The sequence below is a fragment of the Pteropus alecto genome, unplaced genomic scaffold (genome assembly GCF_000325575.1).
Source record: "Pteropus alecto unplaced genomic scaffold, ASM32557v1 scaffold92, whole genome shotgun sequence".
Lineage (NCBI taxonomy): Eukaryota > Metazoa > Chordata > Mammalia > Chiroptera > Pteropodidae > Pteropus > Pteropus alecto.
In genome coordinates, this window is record NW_006432447.1 from 483,983 (window position 1) to 508,188 (window position 24,206).

A 24,206-nucleotide genomic window follows, 5' to 3' on the forward strand; every position below is an offset into this window, starting at 1 on the left:
TCTGCCTCTTTGAACTCTGTCCAGGAGGTGCCCATGAAGATGGCCATAAGTGCCGCCCACTTGTCCTGACCTACGTGCGGCCTGGGGGCCCTGCCGACAGGTGAGCCTGAGCCAGACGAAACATGACAGGCTCGCACAGCGCCGACGCGCCCCAACTCCTTGTGAAGAAGGCAGAGTGGGGCCATCACGTCCATTCTCCAGATGAGCAAATTGAGGTCCAGGGAGGGAACACCATTCGCCCACAGTCACTCAGGGAGTTATTGGTGGAGCCAGAACTAAAGCCCAAAGAGAAAGACCCCAAGTTCTTTCATTCCAACGTCCTATAGAGGGGTGGGCGGAGAGCAAGCCTCGCCTTTGCTTTCTCCTTCTGTGGAATGGGTCCAGTGCTGCAGCCTCTAAGAGCTGGTGTAGCTATGGCCCTCTGTAATTTAGCCTTCCCTGTCCCAGCTGCACTGCCCACTCCGGCCCTGCCTGGGCCAGCCCAGATGTGCCAGGAGGAGAGAATGAGGGGGAGCAACATGTCCAGTTCCCAGCTCTGACCACCCCCCCTCCCCGCCCCTCAGTGGGAGATTCCTGACCATTTTAAGAGAAGTCTGAAACAGCCTTGTCAGAAATCTAAATCCGTCCTGGGATAGGGCCCTGGGACAAGCTATTCATAGAACCTCCCAGAATAGCTTTGGCCACCTGTTAGGTCAGGCATTCTAGGGTGAGGATTTGACCCAAACTGAGGTGAACCCAAGCTCGGGCCCTACCCTGAGGTCCCTGATGAATTGGTTCCCAGGCACATTTGTCACCAGGCCAGAATCACTGCTAAGAAACTAGGGTGGGGACAGGGAGAAGGACTTTCTGTGATGGGCAGCGTGACGCATCCAGACTGCCCCACCGCGGATGCTGTGTGGCCCAGGCAGGGCTGCTGTCCTCAACGAGCGACGGTGTTTTCTTCTCTCCCTGGGGCTGGAGGGAGGTGGTGACCTCGAGAGCCATCTCCAGCTCAAATATTCTAGAGTTGAGCTGGGACTGTGAATTTCATAAGCACCAAGTGAGGCAGGAGACATCAGGGCCGACCCGACTCCCACCTTTACTTGCCTGCTTCATGTGCTCAGCTGTACACTCATTCATTGCTTCACTTATTCATGCTTTCCTTCACTCATCTGTTCTGTCCCTTTCTCCTTCATCCACTCCCCGCTCCTCCTCTGTCTTCTGTGCCCCTGCCTTTCCCAGCGCTATCTGTGCCCAGTGCTCGCGCCGGGCCAGGCTGGCTGACCAGGACCTTCCCTGCAGGGAGGGCTCCTTGAAGGTGGGTGATAGGCTGCTCAGCGTTGATGGGATCCCGTTGCATGGCGCCAGCCACGCCATTGCCCTGGCCACTCTGCGGCAGTGCAGCCACGAGGCACTCTTCCAAGTGGAGTATGATGTGGCCATTCCAGGTGAGCTGGGAGCCTGAGGGCTAGGATTGGGTAGAAAGAGGCCCAGGGGTAGAGGGAGGGAATAGTGGGCACACATCCACTAGAAAGGCTGTGTGACTTTGGACCAGTAACTTAGCCTCTCTGAGCCTGTCTGGGCAATAAACACTATGCACCAGCCATTGTTTGATGCACTGGGGATCCGGCTGAGGATAGTACAGATGAGATCCTTGTTCTCATGGAGCTGGTGGGGAGAGACAACAGTAAACAGAAAAAAGTCAATTAGCAGCAGTAAACAGAATAAATCAAATATGGAGGGTGTCAGATGGCAGTAAGTGCTGTGAAAAAAAAAAAATCAAGGACAGAGATAGGAAAGGCTAGGGTGGGCGCCCTTTAATTTGCAGCCATCGAGTGAAAGAAAGGCTATTGGCTGGGCCAGCTGGTATCAGAGGAGGAGCGTAGAAGGGATCTGATTCAGGAAATGTGATGGAAGTCAAGTTGGCTTGATTTGCTGTTGTTTGAGCATGGTGGTAGGGCATAGAGCGGAAGGAGCTAGGTTTTGTTTTTGAGCCACTTGGGTTGGTCAGTGGGGGTTCCATTTTCTGAGATGGGGAAGGGTTGTAGTGGCCATAGCAATTCAGTGCCAGCATATAGCAGGCTCTTAGTAAATGTGAACACACTACTATTGTGCAGCAAAGTCCTATAGTCAGAGCCCCTCAGACATGAATCCCTGCCTTTCCTCTGCTGCACAGTGGCTGTGTGGACTTGGACAAAGCCTTTACCTCCGCACACCTCAGTTTTCTAGTCTGTATAATGGGTTCAGTGATCCCTCCCTGGCAGTGAGAATTACATCAAGATAGCAGAATGAGGCTAGGAATAAAGTGCTCTCAATATTTGCATTTCAAACTCTTCTTTCCTTCCATGTGTCAGATACCGTGGCCAGTGCTTCAGGGCCCTTGATAGTGGAAATAGCCAAGACACCAGGGTCTGCTCTGGGAATCTCACTCACCACCGGCTCCCACCGGAACAAGCCAGTCATTACCATCGAGCGCATCAAACCAGCCAGCGTGGTGGACAGGTGAGAGACATGATGAGCTCTGCCACAGCGAAGGGCAGATGGGCAGGGAGAGAGGCTGCCAGAACTCTGTCCGACCAGACCAGCCTCCCCCTGTTCACTCTCCTACTTGGTCAGGAGTGGAGCTCTGCATACTGGAGACCACATCCTGTCCATTGATGGCACCAGCACGGAACACTGCTCATTGCTTGAGGCCACCAAGCTCCTGGCCAGCGTATCAGAAAAAGTGCGACTGGAGATCCTGCCTGCGTCTCAAAGTCGGCATCTCCTGAAGTCCTCAGAGGCAGGTGGGTCCCCTTAAAAGGTCTCAGGACACATCTTCTATATTAACTCATTCTGATTCTCTCCATTATCCTAGAAAGTGGCTACCATCCCATTATACAGGTAATGACAGTGAGGCACAGAGAGGCTAAATGACTTGTCCCAGTGCCCTGGCAGCTGGCTCTAGAGTTGGCCAAGCCCCTAGGCGAGGGTGGAGGTGCCGCACAGGAAAGCAGAATCAGTAGACTGAGACAGTTGAGTCCTCACTCCTCCATCCAAGAATGCATTGTACCATGCCGGATCCCTCAAGGTCCCACAGCAGGAGGAGGAGTCAGTACAGGGCCTGGGTCAGTCTGGAAGGAAGTGTTACATGGCAGCCAGTTTGGATGATCAGGTGAGGGAGGCAGGATCTCTGGGGCTCCCTGGGAGGCATGTGCTTAGATGGAGTAGAAGTGCAAAGAATTCACTGCGGAGATATGCAGAAGGTCGAAGGAGGAGGATGCAGGTCTGAGCAAGCCTTGGCCAACCCAGCAAGAGCCTTGCTGACACACAAGTTGACCCTGAGAGCCCAGCATGGAGTAGAAATGACCACACACCCTGAGGGCTCAGCCCCTGGCCGAGGCTGCCTAGGGCACAGCCCCTGAAGCCGATCCCAAAGGTGCTACAGCCTGATGCTGTCTGCCAACTGCACTCCTCAAAGCTGATGGGTCAGTTCTCAGGCTCTAGAACCCACTAGCCTGGTTCAAACTCTGCTCTACCACCTCCCACCATGGGCCTTGGCCGGGTCAGCTTTTCCTCCCCTGTTTCCACTGCGTGGCTGAGCCCAGAGAACAGTGCCCTACACATCGCGCATGCCCAGGACCCATGAGTAGAATCCTGACTGCCTCACTTGGCTCAAGGGAAACTCAGGATCTTCTGGTCCTGCTGTCCTCACTTCATCTGCAGATGGGAGCTCAGCCTCCAGGGGGTGTGGTGAGTTCGCTCCCTCAGTCCCTGATGCCTGCACCTCTCTCTTCTTCTGCTGGCCACAGTGAAGGTGCAGAGGAGCGAGCAACCTCATCGCTGGGACCCTTGCATGCCCTCCTGCCATAGCCCCCGGCCGGGCCACTGCAGGACACCCACCTGGGCCACACCTGCTGGCCAGGACCAGAGCCGATGTAATGTGCCCACCCCACTGTGGCTTGTGCATGTATCATGGGGAGAAAACCAAGACTCAGAGAAATTAGGGGACCTGCCCAGGATCACCTGGCACGTTAGTGATGAGATGGGCCTCTGTCCTCCGCAGCCGGGTTTCACCAGGTCTGTGAAAACCCTGCAGTCCTGAAGCCCAGAGGGTATTGGCTTGCCTGAGGTCACAGAGCAAGTGGTTGAGGGGAATGGGAGAAGGTGTCCTCACGTCTCCCTGTGGTTGGGTGGCTTCCCGGCACCCACTGTGGAGGGCCCTGCTAGGGTTCACGGGGCTGTGCTCTCATCTCCCCAGCCTTATCCTCGACTCCATTTTCCTCGCCGATTATGAACCACACCTTTTCCTGCACCAACCCCAGCACCCTTCCCCGTGGATCCCAGCCCATGAGCCCCCGGACCACAATGGGGCGGAGGAGGCAGCGAAGAAGGGAGCACAAAAGCTCATGTAAGCCATGGTCTCTTCCCTCCCTTCTGGGTTGCCTGTGTGCCTGAGAGAGAGATTTGCTGAAGAGGGATAGTTGGGGACAAAGCTCTAGATGTGTGTATGGGGTTGTTAAAAACATGAGTGGTACACCAGGCTATTGTGGATGATTGGGCACATTGTACACTGCATGAGGACACACCAGAGGAGTCAGTTACTTTGTTCATTTTAGTCTTGTATTTTTGTCATGAAAAGTTCCCAGCAGGTGGTGGCAGAGTGTCTTGAGGACGGGATACCTTTTCAGATTTGCAGGAAGGTCTCACAGTAACTCCATTTCATTTTTTTTCATTCAGTCCTGATCTATTTAAATGTGTGGTTTAACTGTATATCACTTCTCTGACATTTTTTAAATTTCCTCTAAGACGAAGACCCACATGCCTGAGACTAGCTATCTAGAATGTAATAATTTTCACTTTTACTATATATATATATTTCTACTTACCTTTTAATTATAGACTTTTTTCTTTATTTATGACCACTATATATATATTTCCCTTCTGAATCGAAGGTATTTAAATACTCTAAAGAGTGGATAAATGTAAAGACAAATAGTAGGGATGATAATGCAGGAGTCATGTGGAAGTAGCAAAAGTCACAAGAATGCCCAGAATTTTGAAATCTTTCCTGGGAAGAGTCTTTTCTTTGTTGATGTAAAAAGTGTACCCAGCCTCCTGCCATGTGAATTGGAATTGGAAAGGCCTCCAGGAAGGATAGTGGGTCAAACTGGGCCATTTGGAATTGAACCAAGTGAGGGAGAAGAGGAATACAAGTTACCTGGTACCTGAAAGGAGCTAAATATGGTTGTGAGCTTCCAGGCAACAAAGGTGAAAAGGGAAACAGATATCAGAGTCAGCTGAGAAATAAAATACACCTTTACCAATCACCTTTACCAACCATCAAAGCTGGGGTTGTGTAGATGAAGAGATTTGGAAATGCTGTTCATTGGCAGGAGCATGCGGAAGCTAGAGGCCTTTGGGACCCCTTACCTGTCCCCTTCCTAAAATGAGTGACTAATAAAGTATCATTGTTCTTATTGATTATAATAGTTAATTAGATAATGATATTTTGAACACTTATATACCATGCATCATTGTTATCATTAGGTTTATAATAGTGAAAAAAATATATAAATATAATAACACAATATACCCAACAACATAATATAGTACACATATTGTAATGTGTAATATGAAATATAACAAAATAGGGTACAAAGACATAATAGTATAGCATTAGTTATAGAATAAAATATAAAAGTAAATCTCATTTAATAAATATCCATATTAAATTTTTTTTATTTTTCAATTACAGTTAGCATTCAATATTATGTCAGTTTGAGATGTAAAGCATAGTGGTTATACATTTATATAACTTACAAAGTGAAGCGACCCCCCCAGATAAGTCTTGCACCCCTCTGACACCATATATAGTTATTACAATATTATTCACCACATTCCCTAGGCTATAATTTACATCCCCATGACTATTTTGTAACTTCCAACTTGTAGTTCTTAATCCTTTTCCAATATGGACATTAATAATACAAATGTATTTTATATACAGAATATAAAATATTATATATTAAGTAACATAATATATCAAATAGTTATACAAAAAGTTATATAACCAAACAATTCTACATCTAGGTCTTTGCCCAAAAGATATGAAAGCGTGTCATGTCCACCTAAAAACTTTTACATGGATATTCATAGCAGTATATTTATTTTAGCCAAAAGTTGGAAACAATCGAGATGTCCATTAACAGATGAATGGATAAACAAACGTGGTATATTCATACAATGGGATATTATTCAGCCTTAAAAAGGAATGAAATTTTGATGTTTGCTACAATATAGCTGAACCTTGAAAACATGCTAAGCAAAAGTAGCCAGACACAAAAGAGCACCTATTATATGATTCTATTTATATGAAATGTCCAGAATAGTCAAATCTATAGAGAAAGAAATAGATTAGTGGTTGCTTGGGGTGAGGAGAGATGGGAAGATTTGGGACTATATCTAAAGGGAACAGGGTTTCTTTGGGAGGTGATGAAAATGTTCTAAACTTGATTGTACAACTTGGTGAATATGCTAAAACTATTGAACTGTACGCTTTAAATCGGTGAATATTACAGAGGTGAACTGTATCTCAATAAAACTGTTACCAAAAATAACATAATATATACTATAGTATATGACAGCATTATAACATAGCTAACCTAACATAGCATATGACATAATTTCACCGACCCTCAGAACTTCTGTTTTCTAACATGACAATCCCAAGAGCTGTCTTCCTTAATCCTTGCCATAGCCCTGCTAAGAATCATGACTCTTGTACAGATGAGGAAACTGAGGCTCCGAATGGGCCATGACTCAGCTGGCTCCAGGATAAGTCAGAACTCCCACTCACTTGCCCCTCTGACTCCAGGTCCTCGGGCCCAGGGGTGGGTTGGCTCCAGCAGGAAGGCCTGGCTGTGTTGCGCCCCCTGAGTGCCTTGCCCACCTGCCCCGCAGTGTCACTGGCCTCCAGCACGGTGGGGCCAGGCGGGCAGATCGTGCACACAGAGACCACAGAGGTCGTGCTCTGCGGTGACCCCCTCAGCGGCTTTGGCCTCCAGCTCCAGGGCGGCATCTTCGCCACCGAGACCTTGTCCTCCCCACCTCTTGTGCGCTTCATCGAGCCCGACAGCCCGGCAGAGAGGTGAGCCTACTGCCCCCTCCCCACTGGGCCTGCCACTCCTCGATTCAGGGGCGCATGGACAGCCAGGGAAACTGAGTCACACACCAAGCCTGGCTTCACAAGTGTATCTCACTTAACCATCACATCAACTCCATCACCAACCCCATTTATAGATAAGGAAACCGAGATGCAAAAAGTTGATTCACTTGCCCAGGGTCACACAGCTCAGGAGTGACCTAGGACTTGAACCCCTATCTGTCTAAAGTCATAGTCCTCTATACATACGTCACGTAAGGCACGGCATCATCCGCATTGGACAGACAAAATGAGGCCCATCGAGGTCATTCCCTTAGCCAGAGTCATGTGGTAATTTGCCTGAGGATCTCTGGCTGGTGCGAGGCAGAGCTGAAAGTCACACCCCAGGCCTGCCCTGGCACAGTGTTCCTGTCTCCCAATGGAGCCATGATGGTGATGGAACTGCTTCTCTCTGCTGGGCTGCCCGGGGTTCAGGTGCGGGCTGCTGCAGGTCGGGGATCGTGTCCTGTCCATCAACGGCATTGCCACTGAGGATGGGACAATGGAGGAGGCCAACCAGCTGCTGCGGGACGCAGCACTGGCCCACAAGGTCGTGCTGGAGGTCGAGTTTGATGTGGCAGGTGAGTGAATGCCCTTCATTTCCTCACGCCTTGGGACCCTGTGCTCCCTCCTCTCTTTATCCTGGTCTTGCCTGGTGCAAAGGCACATGGACTTAGCACTGACAGTGGGAGGGAAGGCACTTGCAGGGTGGGGGGTGGAGTCCACGGGCCAACGTGAGGCATGAGGGATTTTACACTGGAACAAGGACCTAGGGAGGGCAGATTGGGGCTGAAAATACTCCATGCTCCTCTGCAGTGTTTAGGCCAAGACCTCCAAACAACAACTAGGTTTAGAATTCTGGTCCTGGGATTGAGACACTCTGTGTGTGACCTTGGACAGGACACTTCCTTCTTCCCTCCGTTTCTCCAGCTTTATAATAGTAAATAAAATCCTTCCACTACAGGGGATGTTGCTTGGGTTCGGTGAGGTAAATCACATGAAAACACCCAGCTAAGGCCCGACATATACTAGGTGCTCAGGAAATCGTCGCTAGATTTGAATTGGGTTGGGTTTGGCCATAGGGAACCCCTGGCTGGCAGTCGTGAGGTCCGGGTTCCAGTCCCAACTCTGCTCTGACCGGGTGGGTTGGTGGTTTTGGTACAATCTGTCAGCTCACCATGCCTTGGTTTCCTCATCTGTCAAGAGGAAGAAGCAGGAGAGGGTTGGGACAGTGACTTTTTGGAGTCCCTCCCAGCCAGACCAGAATGGGTGTGAGGCCGGGTCTCACATGGATCCACATCTGTTTGTACCCAGAGTCTGTCATCCCGAGCAGCGGCACCTTCCATGTGAAGCTGCCTAAGAGGCGTGGTGTGGAGCTGGGCATCACCATCAGCTGTGAGTCCCCTCTCTGCCATACTGTCCCTGCCATACTGTCACCTGCTGGGCGAAAGAGCACACTGCCTGGCCAGGGGAAAGGCTCCCGGTGGGACGACCGGCCGACTTGGGTTCTGTCCACCGTACAACTACCAGTGGTGTCCTTAGGCAAGACTAGAGCTTCTCAAAGCCTTGGTTTCCTCTTCTGCACAATGGGGAGCCTTTGGGGTCTCCTGGTAGGGTGAAGTGGCTTAAAGGCACCAAACAGGTGGGCCTGGTTTGGTTTTCTGTCTACCTCTGTGTGCCCAGAGCGCAGAAGAGGCCTGAGACGCAGCAAGTGCTTCATAAGTGTATCTCGCTTATGAGATACACTGGCTAGTGTCTGTGTCCCCATTCTTGTTTGTCAAAGGAATGTAAGTGAGGGACTGGAGAATGAAAAAGAAAGGTGGACCCCACGGCTCCCATCTAACCCTGAGTGAGCAGCCCAAGTCCTCAGGGCCGACGACGCCCTTTGTGGTCTGGGTTCTGTGACCGCTGACTTCGCCTCCCGCCATCTTCCTCAATCACACTTCTCTAGCCACTGCTGACCACCTGGCTGTTCCTTGAACACCTCTGTTCCTTCTGGCCAAGGGCCCTTGCCCTGGCTATTTCCTCTGCCCTCTTCCCCACCCGCTTCGGGTCTTTGCTCAAATGCTACCTTGGCAAAGCCTTCCCCACACCTGATTAAAATTGCACTGCCCTCCACGTGGTTCTTACCTTTCTTTATTTTTCTCCATAGCACACTTTATTATCTAACAAACTATTTTTAAATTTTGTTGATTAGGGGGTGGCTCCATTGTGTAGCGATTAGCACGTCTGCTTTACACACAAAAGGCCCTGGGTTCACGCCCCAGGTGGAGCCACGGACCATACCCAGGGTGCGCCAGGCCCCCCCACCTCTTCCCCCGAGTGCACCAGGGTTGTCAGGCCCCTGAGCTCACCTGGCCCCAGGTACATGCCCCAAGTGTGGGAGGAGACACCCCACCTTCAGAGATCCAGTTCTTGAGCGGAAAACGGCAACATCCATAGGTCAGGGCTGGAAGTGGGGGAGGGGGGAATTAAAGAGGGGGAAAAAAATTTGTTGATTATCTGTGACCTCCCCCGCACTAGACTGGTAGCTCTTAGAGGGCAGGGGTCTTTGACTGTCTTGTTCACTGCTATTTCCCTTCCTGGCACATAGTAGAGACTCAGGAATGTTTGATGCACGAATGAATGAATGAATGAATGAGTATAGGATGAATTGATGAGAGAGAATGAGGCTGAGGAACTAGGGTCTGGCTCAACACAGCTCTGTCCTTGGGGGCCTGAGGAAAAGAAGTTGGGATAGTGGGGGTGAAGACCCCACTCATCTGGTCACAGCATCAATGCACCCACTGCCCTGCTGAGGTGGCCTCCTGGCAGGTGTCCTCTCTGGCCATGGCAGCACACAGATTGGTGGGCTGACCCCAGGTCAGGCAAGGGATACTGGGACACCATTCCCCAAGACCTGCCTCTCAGAATAGACGACTAGTATTGCCATCCTGCGTGGAGGGATCCTCGGCCCCCATGTGGGGCTCGGTGGAGGGGCAGCTGTTCAGAAGGGCAGCTGCTTCTGCAGCTTCTTCCTGCCCCAGACTCTGCAGTCGATGGAGGTGGGACTTTAAGCAAGCTAGGAGAGGAGAGGCTGCTTCCAGTCCAGTAGCCTCTGGGCAGGACCACCAGGTTCAGTTACGCGGCATCTACATGTCACAAGGATGCCCATTCAAGGCGGGCTCACAATTTCCTTACGACTTCTCAAAAGACTGATTGGAAGGGGCACCTTTGTCTCATCTGCAAAGATGCCATACAGGCTAGACGGAGCTCTTACAGCCTGATCACTAATGGGAAAACCCATTAGCCCAAATGGATTCTTTATGCAAGAAAATTTAGCCACTCGTGTAACATAAATTGTCTTAGGTTATATTCCCCAGGAAAAGTTTCTCAGACAAGAGGTTACTGAGGAGGGTGCTTGGGATCAACACCTGTGAGCAATGAGGGATGCAGGACTGGGCACAGGGAGAAGTTGGGCCGCCATGCAGTTGCAATAGAGGCTCAGCCAATCCCATGGAGTGCTGTCAGCTGGGAGGCCCCGGAAGTTGTCCTGAGCTGAGGCTGGGAGCCAGGCCTTTGTACCACCTTGCATGGATCAGTCATTAGATGTAGGCTGCACCCAGGAGGGATGCTACCTTGGATAAGGCTGCTCACTCGGCCAAAGGCAGTTTCCAAAGTGGGATCCAGTTGTGAGCTGTCAGCAGCCAGCACTCCCTGAAGCCAGGGAAGGAAGAACTCTGTTATGGAAGAGTCACCCATGTCTGGGTCCTGACCCTGTGCCAGGTGCTGGGGACACAGGCACCAGCCAGACATTGCCCCTCAAGGAGCTCAGTTTCTCACCCATGTCTGGGTCCTGGGTGACCAGGTGCTAGGGACACAGACACCAGCCAGACATTGCCCCTCAAGGAGCTCAGTTTGCTGGCGGATGGGCTGAGCAAGAGGAAAAAAGGACTAAAGTGGATCGAGCACCTACTATGTGCCAGGAGTCATGATGGATTTTGTGCCTACTTTACCTAGTTATATCTCAGGACATCTCTATGAGGTCTGTGGCGTTATACTCATTTTGCAGAGGGGAAACCGAGGCACAAAGAGGCAAGCTAATTTGTTCACAGCCACCCAACCACACACCAGTGGGAGCAGGGCGTGTGGCTTCGTGTCCATGTCCCAATCCTTCCCCCCACCAAGGCTGAGATCATCAAAGGTCAGAGTCATGGCCTCTCTTCTTCCAGCGGCCAACAGGAAGCGAGGGGAGCCCCTGACCATCTCTGACATCAAGAAAGGAAGTGTGGCACACAGGTAGGGGTGCCCCTGGGCCCAGGGCTGGCGAAGTAGGTGATGGGGGTGGGTATGGCACCAGTATGTGCCAGGCTCCTTCCTGCCCACCACCCCTGCTCATGCAGGACCGGCACCCTCGAACCAGGCGACAAGCTGCTGGCCATCGACAATATCCGCCTGGACAACTGTGCTATGGAGGACGCCATGCAGATCCTGCGGCAGTGTGAGGACCTGGTAAAGCTGAAGATCCGGAAGGACGAAGACAACTCCGGTATGGCCCCCACCCTGCCCTGCCACCTCTTGAGGTCCACCCTCTAGACTAGTGAATGCCCAGCTTGAAATTCTGGGCTCCGTCTGGTCAAGGAGGGATGGTGGTGGGTGCCACCTGAGGGCTAGCTCATGGAGACTCCTTAAATGGACAGACTGGGGAGGGGCGGCATCACAGACTTCTCACTGTCCCTGGGGTCTAGGGCCCTCCAGGACCCTCGTGAGGTTGGTAGGGGGTTTGAGGCACCGCCTAGCAGGGGAGACACAGGGAGCATCTGTGAGCAGATGAGTGGATGGGGTGTGAATGAAGGACGGGATGCACCACTGCATGGGAGGGTGTGTGAGCGAGTAAGCAAATGCTGCCAACTGGGACACATCTGAGACCAGACAGGTGACGTAAGTGAGTGAACTAGACAAAAGGTAGGAAACATGATACAGAGTGAGAGACAGAAGGGAGGAGTGAGGACTGTGGCCACTGGAGGGCAAATCTCTTATTCAGAAGAGCGACTGCCTGCCGCCCTAGGAAAGAGAGTCACTTGTGGGCAGATTTCTTTTTCTTTTATTTAAGAAAAGCTGGAAATCTGGTTTCTTCTTATCATGATTATCATTATTACCATCATTATTGCTGTCATTTTGTGTGGTGTGTGTAATCTATATTTTAAAATGTTGGTTTCGTGGCTTGTTTGTTTTTTTCCTAAATGATATTTGGGTGGAAGAAAACATTTCTAGAGGCAAAAGATGGCCTCGGGGTCCCCCGGTCGCACCATCTGAAGCCATGGCACTAGTGGATGTGTGAGTGAACGGATGAGTATCAGTGAGTGAAAAAGTATACCAAGGTTTTAGGGGGCTGGGGGTGCCCAGTTCCTGGGCCATGCCCCACTGGACCCTGCCGCAAATGGGCATCGCTCTTGCAGATGAGCAGGAAACCACAGGTGCCATCAGCTATACGGTGGAGTTGAAACGCTACGGGGGCCCCCTGGGCATCACCATCTCGGGCACAGAAGAGCCTTTTGACCCCATCATCATCTCCGGGCTCACCAAGCGTGGTCTGGCAGAGAGGTGAGCTGGGGCTCTGTGGGGACACACAGGGCGGGCTGGGAACCCTCCTGGGGCAGGAGCTGCCCTTTGGGATCAGCCAAACTGGATTCTGACCTTTGTTCCGACATCAATGCTCTGGGCCTGTGCCTTCCCTCCCTGAGCCTTAGTTCTGTAGAGGTTGGCCAGCCTCAGCCGACATCCTGAGTCCAAATCAGTGCTGGATAAATGTGTGCTAAACCCTCTGCTCCCTCCCCACCTGGAGAATCTACCTTTCTGGAAAATCAGCACTGAGACCCTTTCTGAAGCCCCCGCGGTGCCTCCAGAGTACAAGGGCCAGTTCCGGTACCAGGGTCCCAGCACAGCCTGGGGCTTTTCCGGGTGCCCTGGGGGCCTGCCCCTACGCTGTCCTCTCCCCTGGAAAGTATTCCCCAAACTGTGGCAGCTGGGGGAGCTTTGAGAAGTGGGGTGTCCCAGGATCTTTGGTTGGTTGGGGGAGCAGGTGAATCTGAGGTCCAGAGGTAGAAGGAACCCCACGGGATTTATAGGGAGGCCACTCCAGTGTGGGTGAGACGGAGCATTCTCCTGTCAGCGGTGCAGTAAAATCCCTGCACTGAGAAGCTGGCTGTGAACGAGGAGCCAGACCAAGCTGAAGGGGCAGGATGGGTCCCCTGAGGAGGAGCCACAGGTGGTGAGGTGCAGCAGGAGGATGGGAGGGATTCTGTGGCTGAAACGCAGCAGGACAGCTCCCTGCCGGTGTCACCACTCCTGGAGCGCCCCCTGCTGGACACCCGGCAGACTGCAGAGGCCAGGGTGGAGAGTTCTGACCTCAAATGTCTTCAACTTCTGAATTTACTGAGTACCTACTGTGTGCCAGCCTGTTCTGGACACCAAGGACTCAACAAACAATTCGCCCCCGCCTTTGCCGGGCTGGTCTAGCTCGGCTGTCCAACTGCAATATAACGTAAGCCACAAATTTATGGCTCAAGGTCACGTAGCTAGTATTTGGCAGCTAGTCTGTGTGATTCATAAACTTTCTAGTAGCCTCATTAGAAAAAATAAAAAGAAACAAGTAACATGAATCTCAAATATATATGTATTCCAACGTGTAATTAATATAAAAATTATTGACAAAACATTTTATATTCTATTTTGTATACTATGTCTTCAGAATCTGGTGTGTGTTTTACACTTTCAGCACATCTCATTGCGGGCCAGCACATTTCAGGAGCCCAGTGGCCATCATCCTGGACAGCCCAGCTCTGACCCCCTCCCTGCACCTGCCATTCTCTGATTCACTCACTCCTTTGGGCCCTGGGGGAGCTTGCTGGGTAATGCTAGACCTGAGGGCAGATGGGGCTTGACCTTCTGCGAGTTCCCACTTGGGGCAACATCTGCATTTGGGGTTCAAGACCCCCTCTCCCTCTTTCTCCCCCACCTGAGTCAGGTGCATTCTCAGCAGCTGCTGCAACTTCTCTCCGCATCCCCAGCCCTGGCCGCCCCTCAGAATCACCGTCCCTAACCCTACTCCCATGCTATTTAATTGCTCAGAGATGGAGGCCAGGCATCTGCGTTTCGAAAAAAGCTCCTCGGGTCATTCCAGTGGTGTCTAGGTAGAAAACCACTGGGGTCCAGGGATTATGCTCCTTCTCTAGGTGGGGAAACTGAGGCCTAGGGAGAGAGACAGTCTACCCACGTATTTCTGCTAGATGGAAATGGGAATTCATTCTACCCACCCAATATTCAGTAATAATTTGATAAAATAAATATTATTATCCCTACTTTACAAATAAAGAAACTGAGACTCAGAGAAGTTAAAAACCTGGCCCAAGATTACATAGCTAGTATTTGGCAGCTAGTTTGTAGAATTCAAACAATACTCAAAACTCATTCTTGACACTGGTTCCAAAACCTAACTTTACAGTTAGAATAATCCACTCCCAGATTCTAGACTTGACATCTTCATTAATGCAACTCAATATCACACTTGCATTTTTTGGCAGCTGGGTTTAACTGAGGTCAGCCAGGCTTGTGCCTTGGGGTTCCTGGTTCCCCGAGGGCAGAACCCCACTCTGAAGCCCTAAGTATCTAACTTTCATCATCTGCCCTGTGCCTCCTCCCCAGGACTGGCGCTATCCATATTGGGGACCGTATCCTGGCCATCAACAGCGTTAGCCTCAAGGGCCGGCCCCTGAGTGAGGCCATCCATCTCCTGCAGGTGGCTGGTGAGACCGTCACACTGAAGATCAAGAAGCAGCTAGACCGTGAGCCTCACCTTCCACCCTGGGGTCATCCAGCCCATTTAGGACAAGAGGACCCTCTGTGCCTCTATACCAGGCTTTGTGTGCCCAACCTCACGGAACCCTCGCTAACCCCTATGGGAGGATACCTGGGAAAGCTAAAGAGACATCACTCAGAGAGGGGAGTGATTGGCCCAAGGTCACACAGCTGGTATGGGGCAGTCTGGGTCTAAATCCTGCTCTTCATCACTTCTTGCTTCTTAAAGCTGCTGTACCTTGTATGTTCCTTGGTTTCCCCCTGTCTTTGTCCCCATGCATTGGTAGGGAGGCCACCATGTGCAGTGGAAGGAACCTGAGCTTTAGGATCTTTCTTCTAGTCTGGGCTCCACTGTTGTTCACCATGTGACCCTGGGCATGCTGTTCAGCCTCCCCGAGCCTCAGTGCTCCCGTGTGTGAAACAGGTTTGCCTGTTGGCATGGCACCTCCTACGTATTAAACTGCCCAGCAGCAGGCATGGGAGTCATAGAGATTCTGAATTCCCAAACCAGACTCAAGTGGAAAACTGAAGCTGGCTGAGCATCTCTGTGTCTTCTGTGTCTTCGAGGTCATAGGCCAGTGGTAGTGACACCTACTTTTCCTCCTAGGCCCCCCCCCACCCCGCAAGTCAGGCAGCTTCAGCGAGGCCAGTGATGCGGATGAGGACCCACCAGAGGCGCTCAAAGGAGGCCTGACGGCAGCCCGGTTCTCACCTGCTGTGCCCAGTGTGGACAGCGCTGTGGAGTCCTGGGACAGCTCGGCCACAGAGGGTGGCTTTGGGGGCCCAGGTAACACCCCAGAGCCCTTGGATAAGCAACATGCTCTCTCTGGGTCTCCCCAACTGCCTGGTCTTTGCAGGGAATGTTTTGTCTGCCTAATTTTCCTTAATCCTCCTCTTCTAGTTCCATCCTTTAGGGATACTTTTCTTAAAGGCAGACCCCACAGGGCCCCTCACTCCTCAAAGCATGGACCGCAGGCCTTCATACATCTTTTGATTAGAGTTCACAGCACCACAGCACCCCACCTTGAGGTTAGAGACCACGCTGGTCTTCTTCCGTCTTTCTCATTCCCAGCCTGATGTCCAGCACACAGCAGGTGCTCAATCAGTGTTCGCTGCATCCAATTAAAGATGGGAAGGCAGAAAGCCCCCTCCCACTCCATCCTACAAGACCCAGCTTGGGGTGGACTCCTCCAGGGTGCCCTCCTAGGACAAAGGTTCCCCTGCTCATGCATGCTGAGATCCGTGGGTGGCCTCGGGGCTTAGGGGACTCATTTAAATACGTGGCTGTGGTCTTTAGGCCTCTGTGACCCAGAGCCACAGAGACTCCCCAAGGCTCAGCTCAGGGAACTAGTGAGTGAGGCCTGTAGGTGGCCTTGGGTGGTTCCCAGCCCTGGTCCTCACTGTGGGTCTCAGCTTCCCCAACTCGAGCACTTGATCAACACCTCTCAGCTCATCTCCTGTGGCAGGACCTTCAGAACTCTCAAAGACAGGAAGCGAGAGATGGTCGAAATATTGGACTTCTCTCTTGGGCAGGAGTCAACTAAGCTGAGCCCAGTGGAGCTAAGACAGGGTCCTGGAGCCCTGGGCATTAACTCTTCTGCCAGACGATCAGATCTGGGCATTTCTGGGGTAGGAACCTGGGTGGCAGGGGCCCTCAGGGCACTCTGGGTAGTCATGCAGGCCCAGTGAGGGCAAAGACCTATCCAGGGTCACCCAGTACTGCTAGGGAATGGAGCAGGAAGCTTCCAGACAACCCCTCTCTCCACCCGCCAGGTTCCTACACTCCACAGGCTACAGCCCGGGGCATGACCCCCCAGGAGTGGCGGCCCAGCAGACTGAGAAGCAGCCCCCCACCCACTGAGCCCCGGAGGACGAGCTATACCCCAGCGCCTGCCGATGAGAGCTTCCCCGAAGAGGAGGAGGAGGAGGATTGGGAGCCACCAACTAGGTCTGTGATGGGAGCACCATGAGGAAAGAGACAGTGGTAGTTTCTTGGCTAGGGTGGATGAGGGTGGCTGATTCCTGTGCCACAGTGGTGGGGGCGATGGAAGAGTCTCGTCTGGCCTTCGAGGAGGGGCACTCCCTAGGAGAAGAGAGGAAGCATCAAGCAGATTATCTCAGTTGGGCTGAGATGGGAGAAAGGGCATGCTGGGTGGGGGGCACTGCAGGGGCAGAGGTGTGGAGGTGGGGAAGCAGCGTGGGGCCTTGGATGTGGTGGTTTTTGTAGTTTTGTCTTTGAAGGACTCAGCCTCACCCCCTGGAGGAGGAGGCTCCTGCAGAGAGCTGGCCCCATGGGGGAATGCCATTCCCCATTTGGCCTTAAGCCACCCCCTTCCCATGTCTGTTTTTGGTCAGGCAGTTCCCTCTGCCCAGAACACCTTCCCCTCTTCTCTCCTGGCCAACACCTATTTATCCTTCAAAACCCAGCTCAAATTTCCCGGCCTCTGGAATGCCCCCCTCCCTCTTCTGGTAACCCTAGTTGCTTGGATGAGGCTCGTAGTGACACTGACCACCTTATACCTACGCGGTTAGTTACCTGGCTGTTGTCTCTTCTGCATGGCACCCCTAGCTTGGTGCCTGGCATCCATTAGATGCTTATACACACTTCGTAAATTAATCCTCAGATCCTGGAGAAGAGAGGCCATGCCTTATTCACCTGCATAACCCTGTGCCCAGACAAGACTCTTCTGGTTCATGATGTTTGTAGAATTGGTTTGAATGGAGGGAATGCCCTTCAGCCTCAGTCTTCTCATCTTTAAAATGAATCCTCAGCTCAGTGATTCTATCACACTATTTGAAAGGCAGATTCTGGCCCCTCACTCATACAGAGGGTCCCTAATAGAGGAAAGGCTGCATACCTTTGTAAGAGAGAAAGTACTTTGCAAACCATAGCGTACTTTATAAATGGCCAGGACTTTGAAGCTGGCAGATGAGTTTGTGAACTCCGGAGCATAAAAATGTGACTTGTTACCTTTCTAATGAGACTCTATTTTAGAGCTGATAAGGGGCTCACACAACCCATGTGGAAGTCATGGAGTGGTCTCAACACCTCCCCCAGCACAAACACTTATCTTCTCCATCCATCTGTGTCGTGGCTGGCTCTAGCTCTGTCCCTGTCACTGTCTTACAATGCCATGTGTCTGGGTAGGGCCAGGGGGCCTCCTCTTGGGCTACACCATGGATCTCCTCTCTGTCTGTCTGTCTGTCCGTCTGTCTCTCTTCCCAGGCGTCCTGTGTCACCGCTCTCCACCCCGTCTCATCTGCCCCTGTTCTAACTGGCCACCGGCAGTCTCGGTCACCCCTAGCTGCGTCTTTCCCCCATTCTGTGTCACCTACCACTGCCCCGGGGCCCCAGCAAAGGATGCCCGCCTGCCCGCCTGCCCACCCTCTGGCCCCTCAAGTCCAACGCTGATGGCCATTTAGAAGACTCCTCAGGTCCCAGCCTGCCTGCCTGCCCACCCACCTGCCAGGAGTTGACGCTCTGTGGTTCCTACGTTACAGCCTGGCCCCCGGCCCTACCCGAGAGGAGGGCTTCTGGAGTGTGTTCGGGGAAGCCCTCGAAGACCTGGAGTCATGTGGTCAGTCAGAGCTGCTGAGGGAACTGGAGGTATGGCCGCCTGCCCTGAGGGCCTGCATGAGGGTACCCACATCAGGCCACACTGATTTGTGTGCCCTTAGGAGGCAAGCATGTTGATGGGATTGTGCTCCCGTGTAACATGTGTATATGCAATCACCTAGCATCCTATGTGTAAAGGTGTCTTCACATATGTGCAAACTGTGCATGGACACGTATGCAGGTGTGACTAAGAGCACCATGGTCGGCACATCGAGGTGTGTGCACATGTAAACATGGCTGGCATCATTGTGTGTGCATGGGAACATGAATGTTTGTATGCATGTAAGCACGCTCATGCATGTGCAAATGCTGAACGTCTTTTCAGAACACGTGTGTCCGATGTGCACATTCGAATGCCTAGGGGCAGTTTTCGTGTCCGTGTGTGTATGTGCCATGTGTGGATATGGTTGTGGGCATGCCCTGTGGAGCTGCGTGGATGTCGACGTCAGTTACAACACAGGAGATGAGGAGCCAGAGGAGCCCAGAGGTGACTGCAGCTTTGTGTGAGGTCAACATGGCCCACGATGCAAAAGGCCACCGGGATGCCCTAGGCAGGATGCAGCTGAGTCGTTTCTGCAGCTCCTGCACAGTCCGAGGGCAATCATCTCAATTTCTGCTTGTCTTTCACATTTTCTCTGCACCATGTTCTGGTTGCTTTCCTTAACCTGTCTTCCAAATCACTAGTTCTTTCCTTGGCTGACTTTAGTCTACCATTTAACCAATTTCCTAAAGAGTATATTTCAACTTCTACATCTTTTATTTCTATAATTTCTCATCATTTTTCAACTCTTCACAGTCTGCTTTTCGTTTTCTTATTTTCCTGCACATTTTAAGCAGATTTATTTGAAAGTTTCTTTGGATGTCTTTTTTTCCTAGTCCCTTGGGTGCAAATTCGTATGTCTGTTGCGTCTGTGGCCGGTGGACTTTGTATTTCATCGTCGTGCTTCCTTTCAGCAGCGGTTGCTCCTGGAGGCATCCCACATGTGCTTTGTGTTGTTGAAGCATCTCGGAGGTCGTGCCTCACAGGTCTTTGTTGGGGCTTTTGAACTTCATCAGTTTCAGAGCAGGTTTGCACATGAATTCCTCAGCTTGGTGTTTCTATTACACTGTTTGGAAGACAGATTCTGACCCACGTTCATACAAAGGTCATGCGAAGGTTTCCGGTTTGTCACAAATGGTTTCTCCAGCCCACTCCAGTCCTGGTGGCCCCCTTCTGAACCCCGGTGCGGGCAGGCAGATGTCTCTAGTCCTCACTCAGTAGTAGATGGCATCCCTCCAGCTCTCTGCTTTTTCTCGAACAGGTATCCCAGCTCCTAATGTGCGTATCTGGTTTCATAGGCCAAATGGTTCTATTCCTGCTCCTCCAAATTTTCCTTTCTTGCTTCGTGTTTATTTTTTAAAAAACTAATCTACCATCAAATTTGGAGGGAGATGAGAGCTTTCTATATCAGCTCAGTCTGCATCTCAACAGGAAGTCCGAGAGTCCTACAATTCTAGGGTCAAAGAGCCTGTGATACCCTGATTTCATTTTTTAGCAAATCTCTTATTCCAAGACTCTGAGCAGGTGTGACTAAGGACCCTGGCTCTCCAGGCAGGTGAGGTCCAGTTGTGAGAGTTGAGAAAGGTGCCTCTTGCCTCCTCGTTCAATGTCCTCTCCTGTTTTTCTCTCCTTCTCTCCACCCCAACCCAAGAGTTTGGCCCTAAAACAATTGTTATCATAATCTGCCTTCCCTTAGGAGATCTCGAAAAGACCAAAACACCCAGCCTCAACCTCAGGTAGAACCTTGCATTAGTAGTGGAAACTCAGATACTGTGATAGGCAGGAGGAGGGAAGTTACTAGGCTGAGGAGGTAGCTCTGTGCCTAGGAAATTGTATAATGTCACATGTTAAGAGGTACATCCTTTCATCCTACCAACCCCTGCAGCCCCCTACCCTCATCTATGGATTTCCCAGTCTGAGCATGAATAAATTTTCCCTCAGGGCCACAAACTCGCTGCTGTCATCTTAGAGCACAGCCTTTATTATGACTCCGCCTGCCCTTTCCTTGGCACGCCCTCGGTTTACCTCTGACACACGTTCTGACTCTGCTCCTTCTGTTCTTCCCCACTGTCACCATCCCCGTCCAGACCATAGCAATCTTTTGCTTAGACAACTACACGGTCCCCGGCAGGTCTCCCTCCCAGCTTCCATGCCCACCTCTGTAGTCCAGTCTCCACCCAGCAGCTATAAGATGCTTCTACATCCACAAATCTGATCCTGTCCCCTATCCCTCCCATAAATCGTTCGGACTATCCCCATAGCTCTTGGGATAAAGTTAACGTTTCTCACTGTAGTCTACAGTGTGCAGGATTAAGCCCTCACCTCCGAGCCTCATTCCATGCATCCCCTCCGGCCTTCTTCCAGATTCCTCATCGCAGGGGCTTTGTGCACGCCATTCCCTCTGCCTGCCAGGGACTCTCTTCCTCCCCACCCCACTTCTTGCTCATCTTCGAGATCTCAGCTCAGGAATCTTCCCTGACCTCCCACACTGGACCAGATCTGTCCTAGCCCCTCACCTTTCCCGTACCTGGCCTCTGTGACGTTTACTGCCGTGTGTAATTTTATCTTGTTTTTGCGAGTAGCAGAGTGGTTAAGACCCTCGGCTTTGGAGCCAGACTCTGAGTTCGAATCTTAATCTCTTGAAGCCTAAGTTTCTGCATCTGTAAAATGGAAAAAAATAATGGTATTTGCCTGCCTCGTAATAGTGTAGAGAATAAAACATGTTCTATGTATGAAGTGGTTAGAACGAAGCCTAGCACAGAGTAGGTGCTAATTCAGTGTCACTGATGATTATTCTGATTGCTAGTGTGACTTGATCAATCCTGAGCGTTCCAGGAGGGCAGCACTGCATCTGTTCTGCTCACCATTGTGACCTTGAAGGTGGGCACATAGTAGGTGTCCAAAGATGTTGACTACGCAGAGCAAGTGTCTGAGTGAAAGGCCGTGTCCCCGCAGGCATCCATCATGACGGGCACCGTGCAGAGTGTGGCCCTTGAGGGAAGGCCTGGCCACCGGCCCTGGCGGAGGGGCCGGGAGGTACGAGCTTCCCCTGAAGAGATGCAGGAGCTGCTGCTACCAACACCCTTGGAGATGCACAAGGTGAGTGCTGGGGGTGGGCACAGAAGGCCTGGACACGTGTCCTGGTGCCAGTATCCCACTTGCCGTGGGCTCCAGATGAGCCAGCCCCACTGCGGGCTTCATTCTCCACCATGAAGCAGGGATTTGGGACTGGTTCCCAAAACTTCCATCTCACACACACACACACACACACGCACCTGCGATACACAGAGCTATTATTAATTAATATTTTTATTTAAGTTGACTCACTTTTTCCCCTAGTTGAATTATTGTGTCTGGGGTGGTATAAAATATGAAAGCTTTTATATCTTATGTGCGTATGTATATGTGTGTGTGTGTGTGTGTGTGTGTGTGTGTGTGTATACATATATATATATATACATGCATATATATATCACTACCTCAAATAAGAAGCCAGCATTTTTGCTATCTGTAGATACTATATAGATAAAAAACACAAAGGAGAAAAAGAAACTTTCATTCAACAGTCCTCAGAAACCTCTGAGCCTGAAGCTAGCTCTTTGGTAAACTGGGAGATGAGCACGGGTTAGGGGGTGGTGAAAACATGTGGGTACCTCACTGAGACCTTCTCGTGGATGGAGGCAAGAGGATTGAAAAGAACATTTTTCCTAAGGGCCTCTGTTGTGTCGAATGCTATGAACTGGGGGATCTGCTGAGGTGCAAAAGAGGAAGGGGTGCTACATGGCACAGGAATAAAGCACAAGGAGTACAACTGGGCAAAGGGCCTGGGGCTGGGTCCCAGCGGCACTGAATGCCACACCAAGGGATTCTGGCTACTGTGGGAGGCTGAGGACAAAGTTCAGCATGCTAGGGACCTCCTTCTCTTCTCAGGTGACCCTGCACAAGGACCCCAAGAGGAATGACTTTGGTTTCAGTGTCTCAGACGGCCTTCTGGAGAAGGGTGTCTATGTCCACACCGTGCGCCCTGATGGGCCAGCCCAACGTGGTGGCCTCCAGCCCTTCGACAGGGTCCTTCAGGTAATGCTGCAGCAGGAGTGGCCTTTTCTAGGTCCCCTCCCCTCTCTGAGCCCCAGCTTTTGCATCTATGAAAAGGTAATGACATCACTAGTTGTATTAGTTGGGTTAGGCTCAGTTATGTTGCAGTAGCTAACAACTCCTGATTCTCAGTGGCTTAACACATGTGAATTATTATTTATAGCCTACACTATGTGTCCACTGTGGGCCAGCGTGAGCTTTGCTCTGCCTTTGCTGATGGAGGCTTCACCCTCTTGTCATTACCTCAGACTCTATGGCAGAGGAAACAAAACTGGAAAATCACACATGAGTTTTTTTCTGCCTTCACCAGCCACTCCCCTTCATGGCCTATTGGTCAGAACTAGTCATGTGACCTCATCAACTGCAAGGGAGGCTGGGAAATGTGGCTGAGAACATGGAAAGCTGTGGGCATCCTGACCCAGCCACCTCAGGCTGCCTTTCCCATGTTCCTTTAGTGTGATTTCTGCCATATTTGTGCTACATTTACTGAATATACGTTTTTCTCTAAATTGATGAAGTTTTTTCAACTTAAATTTATTTTAAAAGGAAATTTTTCTAGCCCATGAGGAATGAAAACCCAGCACCCCTTGCTTGAACTAGAAGGCTAATGTAAAATACAAATAAAATAGAAACAAGGCAATGTCACAAAATTCTAGGCAGGAGCCTAAGTGTGTATCTGCTCCTTCATGTTAAAAAGGGAGAGAAGGAGGTATTAGAGGGGTGCAAAGGATGTACTGGCATCTCCCTAGGACTTTCTCTCTGACAAAACCCAACCAAAAGGATTGAAAGAGAGTTCAATGAAGAATGACTTCCTCTGTGTGAGTGTTCTAGATTTACCCTGCGTCTGGGCTAGGGCGGGGCCCACATTTAAAAACTCCCACAATTCCCACCTCTTCAGCCCAGGCTGAGCTGATGCCAGTCTGTCCCCTTGGCTGTGCACCGTGCAGGTCAACCACGTTCGCACGCGGGACTTCGACTGCTGCCTGGCGGTGCCGCTCCTGGCAGAGGCGGGCAATGTCCTGGAGTTGGTCATCAGTCGCAACCCACTGGCACAGAGTAGGAGGGCCCCACGAGTGCCCGGCCCCAGCAGCCCGCGGATGCTCTGAAGTCGGTGCGTGGTCCAGATACCCAAGGGGACACCCAAGCAGATCCTGGCTCGCAGACCTGTAGTGGGCTGGAGAATTGGCCACCCACTTGTCCACTTGTCCATCCGGAAGGCTCTGAGCTGTGGACAGGACTTTGTTTCTGTTCTCTGGTTCTGTGGTGACTGGGGTGCCAGGCAGTGAGGTCCCCAATTGGAGTGGCATCTAGGCCTTCCTTCACATTGGGTTTCCAAGATGCCCAGGGGTGCCCAGCCCAATAGATAGGCTACTCAGCCAGAAGGAGATGGGTCTGGGGGTGGCCCCAGGTGCCAACGGGGCCTCCTCAGAAGAGTGTCTGGTGTGGGGAAAGCTCAG

General features: G+C 51.4%; 1 protein-coding gene across 1 annotated transcript in view; it reads left to right on the top strand.

The window, feature by feature from the left end:
- Positions 1-23,855, top strand: part of GRIP2 (glutamate receptor interacting protein 2) — a 52,874-nt gene extending 29,019 nt beyond the window's left edge. Inside the window, exons 6-24 of the mRNA XM_015585755.1 lie at positions 25-100; positions 1,282-1,427; positions 2,334-2,481; positions 2,596-2,765; positions 3,771-3,896; positions 4,220-4,369; positions 6,922-7,108; positions 7,598-7,743; positions 8,477-8,557; positions 11,374-11,440; positions 11,545-11,690; positions 12,601-12,745; positions 14,846-14,985; positions 15,606-15,785; positions 16,772-16,946; positions 18,500-18,605; positions 21,610-21,753; positions 22,585-22,731; positions 23,697-23,855. Of these exons, the coding sequence (XP_015441241.1) occupies positions 25-100; positions 1,282-1,427; positions 2,334-2,481; positions 2,596-2,765; positions 3,771-3,896; positions 4,220-4,369; positions 6,922-7,108; positions 7,598-7,743; positions 8,477-8,557; positions 11,374-11,440; positions 11,545-11,690; positions 12,601-12,745; positions 14,846-14,985; positions 15,606-15,785; positions 16,772-16,946; positions 18,500-18,605; positions 21,610-21,753; positions 22,585-22,731; positions 23,697-23,855 (2,639 nt within the window). The remainder of the gene's footprint in view (positions 1-24; positions 101-1,281; positions 1,428-2,333; positions 2,482-2,595; positions 2,766-3,770; positions 3,897-4,219; positions 4,370-6,921; positions 7,109-7,597; positions 7,744-8,476; positions 8,558-11,373; positions 11,441-11,544; positions 11,691-12,600; positions 12,746-14,845; positions 14,986-15,605; positions 15,786-16,771; positions 16,947-18,499; positions 18,606-21,609; positions 21,754-22,584; positions 22,732-23,696) is intronic.
- Positions 23,856-24,206: the final 351 nt, after the last annotated feature.